We start from the raw sequence: 18,123 nt of genomic DNA on the forward strand, positions 1-18,123 counted from the left end.
CAGGCTGGCCAAACGGGCTGCGGGCTGCATGTGGCCCACAGATCGTGGGTTGAGTAGCCGTGCTATCGAGCCTCTGATTTTTACTGGGAGGATCCTTTGTGCAGCAATCGAGCCCAGAGACTACAACTCTCAGGATGCCTTGTGTAAAAGAAGGGAAATTGTTGCTCTCTTCCAGGCAGTGCCAGGAGAGAGTTGGGGGGCTTCAGTTTGGAGAGAGGAGCCAGATTTGCTGGTGTGGAGCCTTTTCCAGGCCAGGAGCTGCTCTTGCAAGCTGAGAGCCTGCTGGGGCTAGGATCTAGCTGGCTGCTTCAGGGGCTGTGGGTGATTGAACCTGGAGGGGAGAGACCCTGGCTGTGCCTGTTGCTGTTAAGGGCCTGTCTAGAAGGTGCTGTGAGTAACTGTGGTTGTTTGGGAAAGTGCTGCCTAGGATGGAGCCCAGCAATCAGACTGACTCTAGGGCCAAAGAGAGGCCAAGTGATCTGCCCAGGGAGCCAGAGCTGCTGGCCTGGCTGGCCTGGCTGTTTATCTTGGACTGACACACACCCTGTGCCTGGTGTTGTCTCCACTCCAGGTGCAGACATGCAAGTGCCCACGCCAGCACGTGTCTGGGACTCTGTGTTCCCTGCTCTGGATCTCAGGGTATGTCTACACTACCCCACTAGTTCGAACTAGGAGGGTAATGTAGGCATACCGCACTTGCAAATGAAGCCCGGGATTTGAATTTCCTGGGCTTCATTTGCATAAGCGGGGAGCCGCCATGTTTAAAACCCCGCTGGTTCGAACCCCCTGCAGCGCGGCTACACGGGGCTCGAACTAGGTAGTTCAAACTAGGCTTCCTATTCCGAACTACCGGTACACCTCGTTCCACATTCCTCCCTCACGTCCTTCCACTTACCCCTCCCTAACCCCCCTTCCTGTTGTCAAATAAAATACATGTATTTTCATGAACACAAACTCTCTTTATTTAACAAAACTGGGGTGTGGGGAATGAGACTCTGGTGAGACTGGGGCAAGGAGGCGGGAGAGGGGAAAAAAGAGGGTGGGAGAGGGGAGGGGAAACCTGGGAGGAGGGAGCTGGAAGGGTGAAGCAAGGAGAAGAAGGGGGAGGGGAAGCTCAGGGTTGGGGGTCTCGCTGGACCAACTTGATTTTCATGCAAACCTGCTCCCGGGTTCTCATGTGGCCTTTGGTGGCCAGGCTGGCATCTATCCTGCCACAGACGGCCACATTCCTCCGTCTAGTGCGGAGATCATGGATGTTGGGGGAATCCCCCCCAAACCTAAATAAGGTCCATGATCTGCACCCTGGACCAGGAAAGCACCCACCTTCTCCGGGCCCTGGCAAGCTCCTGGAAGCTGACAGACTGCTCCTGGAGAGTGATGGAGGGCTGTCTGCCATTGGCTTGCTGGCTCATGTTTTCGGGCCACTGGGTCAGGTGCAGTAACTGCTGGCTCTGGGCTGGCAGGCTTGCAGCTGTCACAGGCACTGTGGCCAGAGTCAACTCCTTTAAGGGCTCCAGGGAAGGGGGGAGGGAGAGGAGTTTTCATGGTTGAGGACGGAGTGGCCACCCTGGGAAGGTTGGAGGCCCCCTATTTCTATATAAGTGTCTACACAGTACTTAGTTCGAAATAGCTATTTCAAATTTGGCGTTATTCCTTGTGGAATGAGGTTTACCAAATTTGAAATAAGTGCTACATTATTTTGAATTAATTTTGAAATAGCGGTTTGGCTGTGTAGATACTAGTAAAGTTATTTCGAAATAACTTTGCTGGGTAGACATACACTTAGACCCTGTGACTGTACATGGTTCAGTGAAGGTGGGTTAATTCTAGTGTAATCCATTAGCTGTACATTAATTATAATGGGGACAAGGAGTCCTGTGGCACCTTATAGACTAACAGATGTATTGGAGCATAAGTTTTCCTGGGCAAAGACCATGAAATTTGACACCATCAGCAAATTTGACACCATCAGTTTAGGATTAAACAAAGACTGTGAATGGCTAGCCAACTACAAAAGCAGTTTCTCCTCTCCTGGGCTGTGTCTAGACTGGCATGATTTTCTGCAAATGCTTTTAATGGAAATTTTTTTCCGTTAAAAGCATTTGTGGAAAAGAGCATCTAGATTGGCACGGATGCTTTTGCGCAAAAGCACTTTTTGTGGAAAAGCGTCCGTGTCAATCTAGACACGGTTTTGCGCAAGAAAGCCCCGATCGCCATTTTCGCCATCAGGGCTTTTTTGTGCAAAACGATTCTCAGTTGTCTACACTGGCCCTCTTGCGCAAAAGCATTTGCGCAAGACAGCTTTTTCCCGAACGGGAGAGTCATTGTATTTGTGGAAGAACACTGACAATCTTACATTAGATTGTCAGTGTTCTTGCGGAAATGCAAAGCGACCAGTGTAGACAGCTGGTAAGTCTGTCTACAGACTTTTTCCGCTTTTGCGGAAAAACTTGCCAGTCTAGACGCAGCCTTGGTGTTCACACCTCCAGATCAGCTGCTAGAAGTGGGCCTCAGCCTCTCTGACTGAATTAACCTTGTTATCTCTAGCCTTATTCTGGCCTGCATGTTTATACCTGCCTCTGGAAATTTCCACTACATGCATCTCACAAAGTGGGTCATTGCCCACGAAAGCTTATGCTCCAATACATCCATTAGTCTATAAGGTGCTACAGGACTCCTTGTCACTTTTGCAGATCCAGACTAACATGGCTATCCTTCTGATACTTGGTTATAATGGTTGTTTGGAGTTAGATCCAGATTAGTATTGGGATAAGTTGGTTCCTGAAGGCTCCCAAAGTGCAGCATTAATTGTGTACAGGGCCAGCCAGATGGAGGCACCAACATTGTATAGTCCTTTAAAAGCAAGGTACTGCAGCAAGGGGGTGGAGAGACAATCCCCAACTATCCAAAATCACCCCTGCGGTACTCAGGGTCTCCTTTCATATTAAAACCATCCAGCGCCCTGGCACACAGGTGAGTGTGGCTGAGGACTGAGGGGTTTCAGAAGTATAAATCAAAGAATCCAAATCACAAGTCTGCCTGTGCATGGGCTTTTTCTCACCATGACAATCTGAGGCCTGGTTCTTTGGCTAAGCAGCAGGGCCAGCTGGAAGCTGGGAAATGCATGGAGACATCCTCACATGCCAAGGCAGATGGCAATCCAGTCTAACACCTCCAGAGAAAGGAAAGATCTGGGAATGTGTAAGAATCATAGAATCATAGAATATTAGGACTGGAAGGGATCTCGAGAGGTCATCGAGTCCAATCCCCTGCCCTCATATTGTCTAGAGTAGACCATCCCTGATAGACATTTATCTAACCTATTCTTAAATATCTCCAGAGATGGAGATTCCAGAACCTCCCTAGGCAATTTATTCCAGTGTTTAACCACCCTGACAGTTAGGAACTTTTTCCTAATGTCCAACCTAAACCTCCCTTGCTGCAGTTTAAGTCTATTGCTTCTTGTTCTATCTTCAGAGGCCAGGAAGAACAATTTTTCTCTCTCCTCCTTATGACACTCTGTTAGATACCTGAAAACTGCTATCATGTCCCCTCTCAGTCTTCTCTTTTCCAAACTAAGCAAGCCCGGTTCTTTCAGTCTTCCTTCATAGGCCATGTTCTCTAGACTTTTAATCATTCTTGTTGCTCTTCTCTGGACCTTCTCCAATTTCTCCACATCTTTCTTGAAACGTGGAGCCCAGAACTGGACACAATACTCCAACTGTGGCCTAATCAGCGCAGAGTAGAGCAGAAGAATGACGTCTCGTGTTTTGCTCACAACACACTTGTTAATGCATCCTAGAATCATGTTTGCTTTTTTTGCAACAGCGTCACACTGTTGACTCATATTTAGCTTGTGGTCCACTATGGCCCCTAGATCCCTTTCTGCAGGACTCTTTCCTAGACAGTCGCTTCCCATTCTGTATGTGTGAAACTGATTGTTCCTTCCTAAGTGGAGCTCTTTGTATTTGTCCTTATTAAACTTCATCCTGTTTTCCTCAGAACATTTCTCCCATTTGTCCAGATCATTTTGAATTATGACCCTATCCTCCAAAGCAGGAGGATATCTGCAGATATATGGTATCATCTGCAAACTTAATAAGCGTACTCTCTATGCTGATATTTAAATTGTTGATGAAAGTATTGAACAGAACCGGTCCCAAAACAGACTCCTGTGGAACCCCACTTGTTATACCTTTCCAGCAGGATTGTGAACCGTTACTAACTACTCTCTGAGAACAGTTATCCAGCCAGTTATGCACCCACATTATAGTAGCCCCATCTAAGTTGTACTTGCCTAGTTTATTGATAAGAATATCATACAAGACCATATCAAAAGCCTTACTAAAGTCTAGGTATACCACGTCCACCACTTCTCCCTTATCCACAAGACTCGTTATCCTATCAAAGAAAGCTATCAGATTGGTTTGACATGATTTATTCTTTACAAATCCATGCTGGCTGTTCCCTATCACCTTATTATCTTCTAAGTGTTTGCAGATGAAAGCTTATTATCCTCTAGACATGTATACGTTATTTAATCATATGTTTCCAGCATCTTTCTGGAGATCAAAGTTAGTCTGGCTGCCTTTTGTTCCCTCGATTTTCTTTTCCACCCCTTTAAAGACAGGTGCTCTTTTTGAACTTTGCCCATCCTCCACCACTTCTCAAGGATAATCACTAATGGGCCAGTGATTGCTTCACATACTTCCGTAAGTACCTTAGGGTGAATTTACTCAAGCTCTGCCAACTTGAATCCATCGAATGGAGCTCAATAGTCTTTAACCTGCTTTTTTGTAGTCTGGCCTGTTTTCCTTCTCTGTGATAATTAATATTCATTGTGTTAAACATCTGGTCACAATTGACCCTTTTAGTGAAGACGGAAGCAAGTTTTATGTGTGTCAGCTGATACATTTTCCTTCCATGCCATTAGCTCTGTGTACCTGTTCAATAATGGACTTGTACATTCCTTTGTCCTTGGCTTTCTTCTGATGTATTTATAGAACCTCTTTGTATTGCCTTGACATCCCTTGTGAGTTGCATCTTGTTTCATGCCTGGGCCTTTCTAGTTTTGTCCCAGCATGCTTGTGCTGTCCTTTTATCGTCATTCGTAGCAATTGCCCACGTTTCCTCTTTTCATTCAATTCCTTGTGGATTTTCAGGTGCCCCGAGTTTATTGAAGCCGGATTTTCTGAAGCCCATTGCCTTTATTCTGTGGCTCCTGCTCCCTTCTTGCCTTTCGAATAATGAACTAGAGTAGTTTGTGGTCACTTTCACCCATGCCACCTTCCACCTTCCGATTCTCAACCGGTTCCTCCCTGTTAATCAAAATCTCATATCAAATACCTTCTCCCCCCTTTGGAAAAATAGCTTGACAGCTGCTTTTAATTTCCTGGGTGGCATTTCCTTACAACACATACAAAGAAGGTGGAAATACACTTGTCCATTTTAAGCCAAGTGCCAGAAGGCGGTCTGTAATGCTTACGCGTGTAAAATAGAGGGAGAGGCTCATGCGTCATACATGGTGGGTTAATGGCCGTTTTGACACTTTTGAGCGTGTTAATGATGTTAATGTGGCGGTACGTGGTTTTAATTCAAGTTTTATTGTGAATTTGGATTTGTTTTCTTCGTCACCTGGTATATGTGTCTAGGCCCCGCCCCGCTCCGGATATTCGAACTAGGCCTGGCAAATAATCATGCCAGCACTGAGAGGGAGAGAGGCATGTTGTGGCATAGTGACATGGTGTCAGGGACTGGGAACGCTTTAGGGTTTGCCCGACCGTTGTGAGGGACCCAACAGGAGCCCAGCTTCGCCCCTGTCCTGGCACCGCAGGCCCAGCCTGAAGGCTACCCCTGAAGAGGATAAACTGGGTGGTCAGCAGGGACCCTAAGAAACCGTTTCCCACGGCAAAACTGCAGAATTTGCATCTTTTGTACATTTTATGGAAAAACAAAAGCCTCTGTTGCTAGATGTTACCGACAGCACCTGTGTCAGTTTCAGCCCACGCAACCTACCCCTCCTCCAGCTGATTTTTTAACACAAATTTACAGTGGAACCTGGTTTATCCCATTTAACTGTGCCCAGGGCTGGGGAGTAACCCCAACTAGGATAATTGTGAGAACCGGCAAAGTGCTTTCAAGCCCTTATTTTCAGATGGGGCGGGTTGTCAGCCCCAGCTCTGTGTGTGTGTGTCTGTCTGTCTGTCCAGCTCTCATCCCTAGGTGTGTGTGTGTGTCCTCAGCTCTCAGCCCTAGGTATGTGTGTGTGTCCAGCTCTGAGCCCCAGGTGTGTGTGTGTAAGTCTCCAGCTCTCAGTCCCAGCTGTGTGTCTCCAGTTCTCGCCCCAGGTGTGTGTGTGTCTCCAGCTCTCAGCCCCAGTGGTGTGTGTGTGTGTTCATGTTCAGCTCAGCCTCAGGTGTGTGTGTGTGTGTGTGTAAGAGTGGGTCTCCAGCTCTCAGTCCCAGCTGTGTGTGTCTCCAGCTCTCAGCCCCAAGTGTGTGTGTAAGTTTCCAGCTCTCAGCCTGGTGGCTGGTGGTTCACTTACTACAAAGAGCAGGCCGCAGAGTTTGGGATAAACGTTCACCTGTCAGGGATGCTGTAGCTCGGTGGTGCCTGGCCCTGCCATGGCTGCGGTCCCACCCCCACAACATACTGTGCTCAGCCCAGACCCACATGCGGCGGGGACAGCGGGGCTGGGAGGTGCCGGGGCCCGGCTGGGAGGTGCTCGAACCCGGCCAGCCGGCGGACAGAGCGAGCCCGCGGGCCGCCCGGGGCTCCCTCCGCCCTGCGCGCAGGTCCCGCTCCGCGCTCCGCGCTCCCCCGCCCTGGCTGCGGCCGAGCGAGCGGCTCCCTCCCCTCCCCGCTCCCCGCTCGCAGCCTTTGTCTGCGGCCGCCGCCGCCTCCCCGCCCCGCTCCGGCCCCAGCGCCAGCCCCGCGCCGGGCGGAGCCGGGGGAGTCCCCACTGGGGCCCGGGCACCGCCCCCAGACTGTCCCGGCCCGCCAGCAGCCAGGACGATGCCCGGGGGGGCCCCGGCTCAGGTAGGACAGTGTGTGTGTGTGTGTGTGTGTGTGTGTGTGTGTCTGTTTGTGTGTGTGTGTGTGTGTGAGAAAGAGAGAGAGAGAAAAAATACCCGCGGGGGCCTCTGCTCAGGTAGGACAGTGTCTGTGTGTATTTTGTGTGTGTGTGTGTGTGTGTGTGTATGTGTCTCTGTGTGTATTTTGTGCTCCTTTTGTATCTTGATCATCCAGGGGCCCCGGCTCAGGTAGGACAGTGTGTGTGTGTGTGTGTCCGTGTGTCTGTGTGTATTTTGTGTGTGTGTGTGTCTCTCTGTGTGTATTTTGTGTGTGTGTGTGTGTGTGTGTGAGAGAGAGAGAGAGAGAGAGAGAAAATGCCCGCGGGGGCCTCTGCTCAGGTAGGACAGTATGTGTGTGTGTGTGTGTGTGTGTGTGTGTGTGTATTTTGTGTGTGTGTGTGAGAGAGGGGAAAAAAATGCCAACGGGGCCTCGGCTCAGGTAGGACAATGTGTGTGTGTCTGTGTGTGTGTGTGTGTGTGTGTATGATTGTGTGTGTGTGAGAGAGAGAGAGAGAAAATGCCTGCCGGGCCCTGGGCTCAGGTAGGACAGTGTGTGTGTGCCTGTGTTGTGTGTGTCTGTGTGTATTTTGTGTGTGTGTGGAAAATGCCCATAGGGGCCTTGGCTCAGGTAGGACAGTGTCTGTGTGTCTGTGTGTATTTTGTGTGTGTGTATGTGTGTGAGAAAATGCCTGCGGGGGGCATAGGACAGTATGTGTGTGTCTGTGTTGTGTATGTGAGTGTGACTTACTGTCAGCATGATGCCATAGGACCGTGTGTGTGTGTCTGCCTCAGGTAAGACAGTGTGTGTGTGTGTGTGTGTGTGTGTGTGTGTGTGTGTGTGTGAGAGAGAGAGAAAATGTCTGCCGGGGACTTGGCTCAGGTAGGATTGTCTATGTGTCTCTGCATGCATGTGTGTTTTGTGTGTGTGTGTTCCTGACAGCCCGGTGCGATTCCCATTGGCTCCAAGGCAATGGTACCTGATGCACACAGCCTGCCTGGCTACAGGCCGTTATGGTTCCTGTGACTACAGCCTCTGAGCTGTGGGCCCAGCTTTATAACCAAAGTAACAGTAACTTTCTTCTTGCCTATGGAGGAGGCGGGGGAGAAGAGCTCGACTCTTGGTGGGGGATTGTTTGTGCCTATGCCTGTCTATGGGACAACTTCTTAGGGACAAATAATGGAACGGGCCCAAAGTTCCCAGCAGGATTTGCACTTAGGTGCTTCAGAACCAAAACAACAGATGCCACTCCTTGAGCCGAGGGGGTAGCTCCATTAGTTGGTAGCAATGGTAGGCTATTATCCTCTATGCACACTGGCCACTAGAGGGAGACGCAATACAATTTATAAGCATACTGCATTGGAACATGGTCTGAGTTTTGTATGGGGTCTGGACAGTTGCAGTGGTTGCAGGATGACTTACGTAAGAACATAAGAACGGACATACTGGGTCAGACCAAAGGTCCATCCAGCCCAGTATCCTGTCTGCCGACAGTGGCCAATGCCAGGTGCCCCAGTGGGAGTGAATTGAACAGGTAATGATCAAGCGATCTCTCTCCTGCCATCCATCTCCACCCTCTGACAAACAGAGGCTAGGGACACCGTTCCTTACCCATCCTGGCTAATAGCCATTTATGGACTTAATCTCCATGAATTTATCTAGTTCTCTTTTAAACCCTGTTGTAGGCCTAGCCTTCACAGCCTCCTCAGGCAAGGAGTTCCACAGATTGACTATGCGCTGTGTGAAGAAGAACTTCCTTTTATTTGTTTTAAACCTGCTGCCCATTAATTTCATTTGGTGGCCCCTAGTTCTTATTTTATGGGAACAAGGAAATAACTTTTCCTTATTTACTTTCTCCACACTGCTCATGATTTTATAGACCTCTATCATATCCCCCCTTAGTCTCCTCTTTTCCAAGCTGAAAAGTCCAAGTCTCTTTAATCTCTCCTCCTATGGGACCCGTTCCAAACCCCTAATCATTTTAATTGCCCTTCTCTGAACCTTTTCTAATGCCAGTATATCTTTTTTGAGATGAGGAGACCACATCTGTATGCAGTATTCCAGATGTGGGCGTACCATGGATTTATATAAGGGCAATAAGATATTCTTCATCTTATTTTCTATTACTTTTTAAATGATTTCTAACATCCTGTTTGCTTTTTTGACTGCCGCTGCACACTGCATGGACATCTTCAAAGAACTATCCACGATGACTCCAAGATCTCTTTTCTGATTAGTTGTAGCTAAATTAGCCCCCATCATATTATGTGTATAGTTGGGGTTATTTTTCCCAATATGCATTACTTTACATTTATCCATATTAAACTTCATATGCCATTTTGTTGCCCAGTCACTTAGTTTGGTGAGATCTTTTTGAAGTGCTTCACAGTCTGTTTTGGTCTTTACTACCTTGAGCAGTTTAGTATCATCTGCAAACTTTGCCACCTCACTGTTTTTCCAGATCATTTATGAATATGTTGAATAGGATTGGTCCTAGGACTGACCCTTGGGGAACACCACTAGTTACCCCTGTTCATTCTGAAAATTTACCATTTATTTCTACCCTTTGCTTCCTGTCTTTTAACCAGTTCTCAGTCCATGAAAGGATCTTTCCTCTTATCCCATGACAACTTAATTTACATAAGAGCCTTTGGTGAGGGACCTTGTCAAAGGCTTTCTGGAAATCTAAGTACACTTTATCTACTGGATCCCCCTTGTCCACATGTTTGTTGACCCCTTCAAAGAACTCTAATAGATTAGTAAGACATGATTTCCCTTTACAGAAACCATCTTGATTTTTGCCCAACAAATTATGTTCTTCTATGTGTCTTACAATTTTATTCTTTACTATCGTTTCAACTAATTTGCCCGGTACTGATGTTAGACTTACCGGTCTGTAATTGCCAGGATCGCCTCTAGAGACCTTTTTTAAAAATGGCGTTACATTAGCTATCTTCCAGTCGTTGGTTACAGAAGCTGATGTAAAGGATAGGTTACAAACCATATTTAAAAGTTCCGCAATTTCACATTTGAGTTCTTTCAAAACTCTAGGGTGAATGCCATCCGGTCCTAGTGACTTGTTACTGTTAAGTTTATCAATTAATTCCAAAACCTCACACTTCAATGTGAGACAAGTCCTCAGATTTGTCAGCTACAAAGGACGGGTCAGGTTTGGGAATCTCCCTAACATCTTCAGCCGTGAAGACTGAAGCAAAGAATTCATTTAGTTTTTCACAATGACTATAGTTGGGATTGGTCCTGCCTAGAGCAGGGGGCTGGACTTGATGACCTTCTGAGGTCTTTTCCAGCTCTATGGTTCTATGATTCTATGATTATCATCTTTAAGTGCTTCTTTTGTATCTTGATCGTCCAGGGGCCCCACTGGTTGCTTAGCAGGCTTCCTGTTTCTGATGTACAGGCAGTCCCCGGGTTACATGGATCCGACTTACATCGGATCCCTACTTACAAATGGGGTGAGGCAACCCCGCACTAGCTGCTTCCCCCCAGCAGACCAGGGAGACGGGGAGCGGCTTTTCTCAGCAGACACCTCAGCTTGAGAATAAAGGACTGAGGGAAGTGAGGTGTGGGAGAATAAAACTGAGCTCTGGAGAAATGTTTGGCTAGAGTTTCCCCTACAATATGTACCAGCTCCGACTTACATACAAATTCAACTTAAGAACAAACCTACAGTCCCTATCTTGTACGTAACCCGGGGACTGCCTGTACTTACAAAACATTTTGTTATTACCTTTGGAGTTTTTGGCTAGCTGTTCTTCAAACTCCTTTTTAGCTTTTCTTATTACATTTTTACACTTAATTTGACAGTGTTTATGCTCCTTTCTATTTACCTCACTAGGATCTGACTTCCACTTTTTAAAAGATGTCTTTTTATCTCTCGCTGCTTCTTTTACCTGGTGGTTAAGCCATGGTGGCTCTTTTTTAGTTCTTATATGTTTTTTTAATTTGGGGGTACACATTTAAGCTGAGCCTCTATTATGGTGTCTTTGAAAAGTGTCCATGCAGCTTGCACGGATTTTACTTTAGTCACTGTACCTTTTAATTTCTGTTTAACTAGCCTCCTCATTTTTGCATAGTTCCCCCTTTTGAAATTCAGTGCCACAGTGTTGGGCTGCTAAGGTGTTCTTCCCACCACAGGAATGTTAACTATTATTATATTATGATTTTGGGTTTGGTTTTAAAATGGGTTTGGTGTTGTCCAAACTAGTCATTGCATTCAACCCAAATTCACAGTGCCCTAAAAATGTCTTTTCCAGAAAATTCACTATTTGCCCAAATATGTTGCCTGGGTCTAGCTGTTTCCTAGCACCTCTCATGCCAAGCAGAGGGGGAAATTCCTGCCCCTCCTGCACTTTGGTACGTCCTGGGCCCACGTGGGTAAAATCCCGTCCCAGGCGCTAAGAGGAATAAGAAGGACTTTGAAAACTGCGGTGATTTGGGGTAACAAACAAACACTGTAGGCAAAGGTCAGGCCAGGAGTGAATGCTGGGGATGAAATTAACAAGGGCTCTGAAATGACTTGCTGTGTAAATCTGGCCATCGGTAAGAAAATAACCAAAGAAACGTGATTGCCGAGGCTGTAGAGGATCGGCTTGGATGCATGCAAAAAACCAGAATATTCACAAAGCAGTTGCTCCAGAGGACAGGCATTCTAACACAACAGAAATCCAGAAGTGATCCTCGAGGCCAGTGCAGAAAGGAAGAAGGTAGATTGTGGTGCGGTCACAAGGATTCTAGCAATCGCTGTGTGTGACTAGACATTGACAGTCGCCTAGAGGCTGCAGTCAAGATCTGGGTCCCACTGTGTTGGGTGCTGTACAGACATGGTAAGAGATGGTCCCCTCCACCCCGAGATTACAGTCTAATTAGGCAGTGGGTGGGAGGGGAAACAGAAGGGAGGTGTTTTGCCCAAAGTCAAGCACCCGGCCACCAGGAATAGAATCCAAATCTTCCCTTTTAGTCCAGTGGTCTAGCCACTAGATTACGCTGCCTTTCATCCATGGAAGGAATATTAAGAATAAAAAAAACCTGGTAGGCAGCTGGAGTCTGGTGGAACTAAGAGCAATAAGCAGCCAGGGCGAATAAAGAACCAGCCATGCCAGAACCAATGTTGTTGCTTTTATTTGGATGAACTCACAGCAGTCATGGCTGTCGGGAAATCGGTAGCAGTAGTGGAAGCAGATGAAGGGAACCTATAAAATGCCACAAAATCTTAATCGTACCACTAATTGGAACTGGTTTGGACACCGCCACTGAGGTTTGGCTTGGACTGGCGGTGCAGCGGGGTGCGTTATACATGGAAATGAAGGAGACAGTGGCGACGCTGGAGTAGAGGTTGGCTGGGTTTGATGTTAGGTTCGGTTTTAGTTTCTGGGTGTCTTATGGTCTGAGGAAAGCGGGGAATGGCACACAAATTGCATGCCCCAGTGGCACTGCTATGGGAGGCCTTTTCAGCACAAGGAAGGGCTGAGGAGTCGGAAGGCAGGGCAGGAACTCCACCCCTCCACGCACTGCTGCTGGGGACGAGCAGTCACTGAAGCAGCAGGTGCTGAGGATGCGATGCTTGTTATTGCAGGCCCCGGTGACGTTCGAAGATGTTGCCATCTATTTCTCCCAGGAGGAGTGGGACCTGCTGGCGGACTGGCAGAAGGAGCTGTATCAGGAGGTGATGAGGGAGAATTATGCAAATCTAAATTCTCTGGGTAAGGATCAACCCGTGTTTTACCGGTGCAGTAGGATCATCGAAATCCCGGGGTCATTGTTAGTCTGGTCTTATTTACTACTGGAAGATTTGCCCGGCATTGCTCGGGTCCTTAACTCAGATAATGTTTGTTTTTTGGAAAATAAAATGAAAATGTCCTGGTGTTATTTCAGTCATTGCTCTGGGGTGGGGCTGAGGGGTGAGGGGTCAGGCTGCAGGCTGCCTCAGGGAGAGAGGACTACCCCAAACCTCTCTCAACGCGGCAGCTTGGGCCAGATCAGAAGCGCCTGTCCATGGCTGCTGCAGCTCCAGCAGGCACAGCTAGAGGAAGGGTGCATGTGCCTTGGCTGGGGCAGCTCTAAGTTGGTATGCCCCTTGTGCCCCTCCCCCCGCCAGAGTGAGGAATGCAGCGAACTGTGCACTTTCCCCTCATCCCCCGAGGAAGGGGAAGAGCCAGCAATGTTCCCAAACAAATGGGGAGTGGGGTGAGGTGGGGTGCAGCATTCTCCCTATAGTAGTAGAGAGGTAGCTGTGTTAGTCTGATCTTGCTAAAACAAAAGGAAAAACTGTAACACTTGAAAGACTAACAAGAAGGTTTAACAGGTGACGAGCTTTCGTGATCTGAGGAAGTGGATCTGGCTACATTCTCCCTATAGTGCACCTGGGGGGTGGGAGGCTCAGGGCCGGGGCAGTTCCAGACATGGGACCAGGGGCCCAAGAGAGATTCAGATGAGAATAAATCGTGCATTTTGTAACAAGCGGGGTAATTAACTATAACTGACCTAGGCATGAAACAAAAAACAGGACAATGTAGCACTTTAAAGACTAACAAGATGGTTTATTAGGTGATGAGCTTTTGTGGGCCAGACCCACTTCCTCAGATCAAATAGTGGAAGAAATTTGATCTGAGGAAGTGGATCTGGCCCACGAAATCCACTATTTGATCTGAGGAAGTGGGTCTGGCCCACGAAAGCTCATCACCTAATAAACCATCTTGTTAGTCTTTAAAGTGCTACATAGTCCTGCATTTTGCTTCAGCTACACCAGACTAACATGGCTACATTTCTATCACTGACCTAGGCATGTGATCACTTCGCTATCATTTGAAGGCTTTAAATGAAGACTGGACGTCCCGCTAAAACCGCACGTTAGCGGGGCCAGAAGTTTGGGTGGGGATGTGGAAATCACTGGGTGTAATTCTCTGGCTTGTGATCTGTAGGAGGTCAGGCTAAGATTGGAATGGTCCTTTCTGGCCTTATAAACTAGGACTCTTTACCACCATCCTCTCAGTAAATAACACCTGGATTCTTTTCTCAACCCAGCAGGGGACTGGCCTAAGCAGAGAAGCGAGAGGAAAAACGGGGAGGAATGTGCAGAAAAGTCAGAAGCCCCCGAGTTTCCATCTGGAGACGGCGCGGCCAGTGGCTCAGAGAAGGCAAAGAACAGCAGCAGTCCGAGCAGCCGCGTCCCAGAGCGCAGCAGTTCCAAACATGGCTATGGTGGGCTGGCGGTTGAAGGCGGAAGAGGGAACAGCTGCTGCCTGCAGCCCCGTGGGAAACAGGCACCTAAGAAAAGGGCGAGACCGCACAAGTGCGACGAGTGCTGGAAAAGCTTCACGTGGAGGTCTGAGCTTGTTCAGCACCGCCGGACCCACACGGGGGAGAGGCCCTATACCTGTGCTTCCTGTGGGAAAAGCTTCAGCCAGCATGTGAACCTGACCATCCACCAGAGAATCCACACTGGCGAGCGGCCCTACCAGTGCGGGGAGTGTGGGAAGGGCTTCACCCAGCACATCAACCTGACCCTCCACCAGCGGATCCACACCGGTGAGCGCCCCTACCAATGCACAGTGTGCGGGAAGAGCTTCATCCGCAAGTCCAACCTGGCCAAGCACCAGAAGATCCACACGGGCGAGAAGCCCTTCCAGTGCGCCCAGTGTGGGAAGAGCTTTGTGCACAAATCCGGCCTGGTGTCGCACCACAGGACTCACACAGGGGAGCGTCCGCACCAGTGCGAGGCCTGCGGGAAGCGCTTCGGGCACAAGTCAGGTCTGCTCTCGCACCGGAAGACCCACACTGGTGAGCGGCCCCATGAGTGTGCCCAGTGCGGGAAGCGGTTCCGGCACAAGTCAGGTGTGGCCTCGCACCAGAGCACCCACACGGGCGAGCGGCCCCACCAGTGTGCCCAGTGCGGCAAACGGTTCTCCCGCACTTATGAGCTTATCTCCCATCAGCGCCTGCACACAGGAGAGCGGCCCTACTCATGCGCCGACTGCAGCAAGAGCTTTGTGCGAAAATCCAACCTGGTGAAACACCAGCGCGTGCACACAGGGGAGCGGCCTTACCAGTGCGACCAGTGTGAGAGAAGCTTCTCCCAGAGGTACGAGCTGGTGGCTCACCAGATCACCCACACTGGGGAGAGCCCCTACACCTGTGCCCAGTGTGGGAAGATCTTCAGCCAGAAGTCGAACCTCGTGAAGCATGGGCGCATTCACACTGGGGAGAGCCCCTTCCCCTGTGCCCAGTGTGGGAAGAGCTTCAGCCAACGTGCCAACCTGGTGAAACACGAACGGATCCACACTGGGGAGCGGCCCTTCCAGTGTGCCCACTGCGGAAAGAGCTTCAGCCAGAAGTGCGAGCTTGTGTCGCACGAGCGGATCCACACCGGAGAGCGGCCCTTCCAGTGCGCCCACTGCGGGAAGAGCTTCAGCCAGAAGACAAGCCTGATCGCTCATCAGAGGATCCACACGGGGCAGCGAGTGAGTGAATGCGCCTAAGGCAATGCCCTGCCTCCTGTCCAGCTGTGTATGGCATTCTGATTGATGCCAAAGGGCAGCCAGTGTGCAACATGAGGGCGGTGCACGGCTCTGGCTCCATCAGTATATATCTTCTCGCCCACTAGGAGCAAGCGAGGGAGGAATTGGGGCTCTCAAGATTTCCAAACACATCCCAGAAAGATTTTAAACATTTTTTTAATTGCCCTTATCAGGAGATGATGGGATATTTCAAACCTGCCTTCCATAGAGTCCTAGAAGGCTAGGGTTGGAAGAGACCTCAAGAGGTCATCTAGTCCAACCCCCTGCCCAAAGCAGGACCAGCACCCATTACTACAGAGACCAAGTCAGACTCACCAAGGCTTGGCAGGTCTGGAAACACCATGTCATTGTCTAGAAGTCCAAAAAAGGTCTGGAACCCTATTGCACAGTAAAGCGTTCCTACAGGAGAAGAGAGGGCGGGTTTGGAAGATGCAGGGCTGATCCAACGCTTGGGTTTTCCAACTGTCTGAAGCTGAACATCGGAGCTTGACTGACTGTAGGGTGGAGGTATGGCCTGGTAGCCCCTAATCGGTACCCTCAACGAGCCAACGGGAACACAGAGGGCTGGAAAGGTGGAGAAGGGGCTATGAAGAACAGCTAGTCAAATAATATTTAGCAGATACATTATTTGATTTTTGTTGAGCAATGAATGAAAGTAGTAACTTTTGGAGGCATTCAGTCAGCTGTTAATCATCGAACATTAGAACTGGAAGGGACCTCAGGAGATCCTCAAATCCAGCCCCCTGCCCCTCATGGCAGGACCAAGCACCGTCTAGATTAGTGTTTCTTAAACTTTTTAAGATCGAGGAACACCAACTAATATTTTTGTTAACGAGGAACACCAAGGACTTATTATTGAGCAAAAAAAAAAAAAAGTCAGGGAAAATTGTTGAGAAAACAAAAAAAGCGCTTCCGGCTGCCATGGAACACACTTTAAGAAACGCTGGTCTAGATCATCCCCGATAAATGTCTGTTGAAAACTGTTCCTCAAAGAAATTATTTGGGGCCAGGTTCACAAAGGGAGGGACGTGTGTAAAGATGCGTCGGTGCTAGTGAGATGGACAAGTAAGGCCTCCAACTCCCCTTTGCTCTCAATGGTGGCTCGGGCCCATGTCCTCAAAAGCAGGTAGGCACCTAAATCCCAGTGGGACTTACATCTTGGAGGAGCTGGCTGTGGGCGCTGAAGCTGCCTAGGAGCTTTGAAAACCCTCATAGGCGCCAATCTGCATCTCTAGGCACTGAAAAGCTTTTATAACTCTGGCTGTTGGGCAGCCAACTCCAGAGAGTAACGCTGGATAATTGGCTCAGCTCTTGGCAGGTGAAGCAGAGAGACCGAGCATGAGATTAAAACGAGGACTGCGCTGCCATTGGGCTTGACATCTGGGGTGAAGTCACGGCCCCAGAGAAGCCAATAGGAGTTTGCTCGCTGGTTTCAGTGGGGCAGGATTTCACCCTTGCTCCTTGGGAGAGGGCAAAGCCACAGTGACTAATGTGATCAAATAACGGGGCGCACCCCAGCACTGGGGCGTGGGATGTTGGGCGCTGGGGCTTGTTGTTGCAGGGGGATCAGGTGAGCAGCAGGCTAGGGCAGCTCCCTGCCTGTCCTGCACCACAGACTGCGCTGCACCCCAGAAGTGGGCAGCAGCAGGCCCGGCTCCTGGGTGGGGGGAGGGGAGAGCGCACAGGGCTCCACGCACTGCCCCTGCCTTGAGCACTAGCTCGCACTCCCATGGGCTGGGAACCTGCTGCTGGCTGGTTCTGAGGCACAGCACGGTCTGCGGTGCCAGGAGAGGCAGGCAGCTGCCTTAGCACCCCTGCTGCATCGCTGCCCGGGAGCCGCTCAAGGTAAGTCCCTCCTGACCCCCCCCAAGCCAGAGCCCCTTCCTGCAGCTCCAAGCTCCCATCCTCAGCCCCACCCCGGAGCCCACACTCCAGTCAAATGATGTTGGGTCGCGGCATCAACAATTTTCTTCAACTGGGTCTTGAGAAAAAAAGTTTGAAAACTGCTGGTCTAGAGTAGGAACAATTCTAACCTGGCTCCCTAATGGGTTGGGTGACTGAACAGAGAGTCTTCCATTTCTAAACGATGTTCTCCCAGGTTGGGGCTGAGCGACAAAACCGTCCAGACACTTGTTGTTTTCTGGAGGCTGAACTGACTCAACGCATCCCAGCGACTTCATAGAATGGAACCCGTTCCTTCAAAACCCTCCTGTGGAATGGTATGTCTGAAATCCTTCTTCACCAAAGGTACGTCTAGACTGCAAGCTTCTTTTGGAAGAAGCTTTTTTTGAAAAAAACTCTTTCGAAGATGCTTCTTTCGAAAGAGAGCATCCACACCTCAAAACCGGATCGAAAAAACCATCTGCTTTTTTGAAAGAGAGCGCCCAGTCTGCATGGACGCTTTCTCGAAATAAAGCCCTGATTGCTATTCACAGGGTGCCTGTGCTTCTTTTGATTGCTGCCTCTTTCGAAAAATGTCCATGTTCTGCGTCCACACATGCCTTTTTTCGAAAGAGCT

At 49.2% G+C, this 18,123-nt stretch overlaps 1 protein-coding gene across 2 annotated transcripts in view; it reads left to right on the plus strand.

Moving 5' to 3' along the window:
• Nucleotides 1-6,901: 6,901 nt before the first annotated feature.
• Nucleotides 6,902-18,123, plus strand: part of LOC102456504 (uncharacterized) — a 34,208-nt gene continuing 22,986 nt past the window's right edge. Inside the window, exons 1-3 of one of the 2 annotated variants that reach the window (XR_012900872.1) lie at nt 6,902-7,038; nt 12,665-12,791; nt 14,113-17,824. Coding sequence is in view for 1 of the 2 variants with exons in the window: in XM_075919775.1 (XP_075775890.1) it covers nt 7,015-7,038; nt 12,665-12,791; nt 14,113-15,548 (1,587 nt within the window). In the remaining variant the exon portion in view is untranslated. The remainder of the gene's footprint in view (nt 7,039-12,664; nt 12,792-14,112; nt 17,825-18,123) is intronic. The other variant, XM_075919775.1, reaches the window with a different exon arrangement.

This window comes from Pelodiscus sinensis, chromosome 2 (genome assembly GCF_049634645.1).
Source record: "Pelodiscus sinensis isolate JC-2024 chromosome 2, ASM4963464v1, whole genome shotgun sequence".
Taxonomy (NCBI): Eukaryota; Metazoa; Chordata; order Testudines; family Trionychidae; genus Pelodiscus; species Pelodiscus sinensis.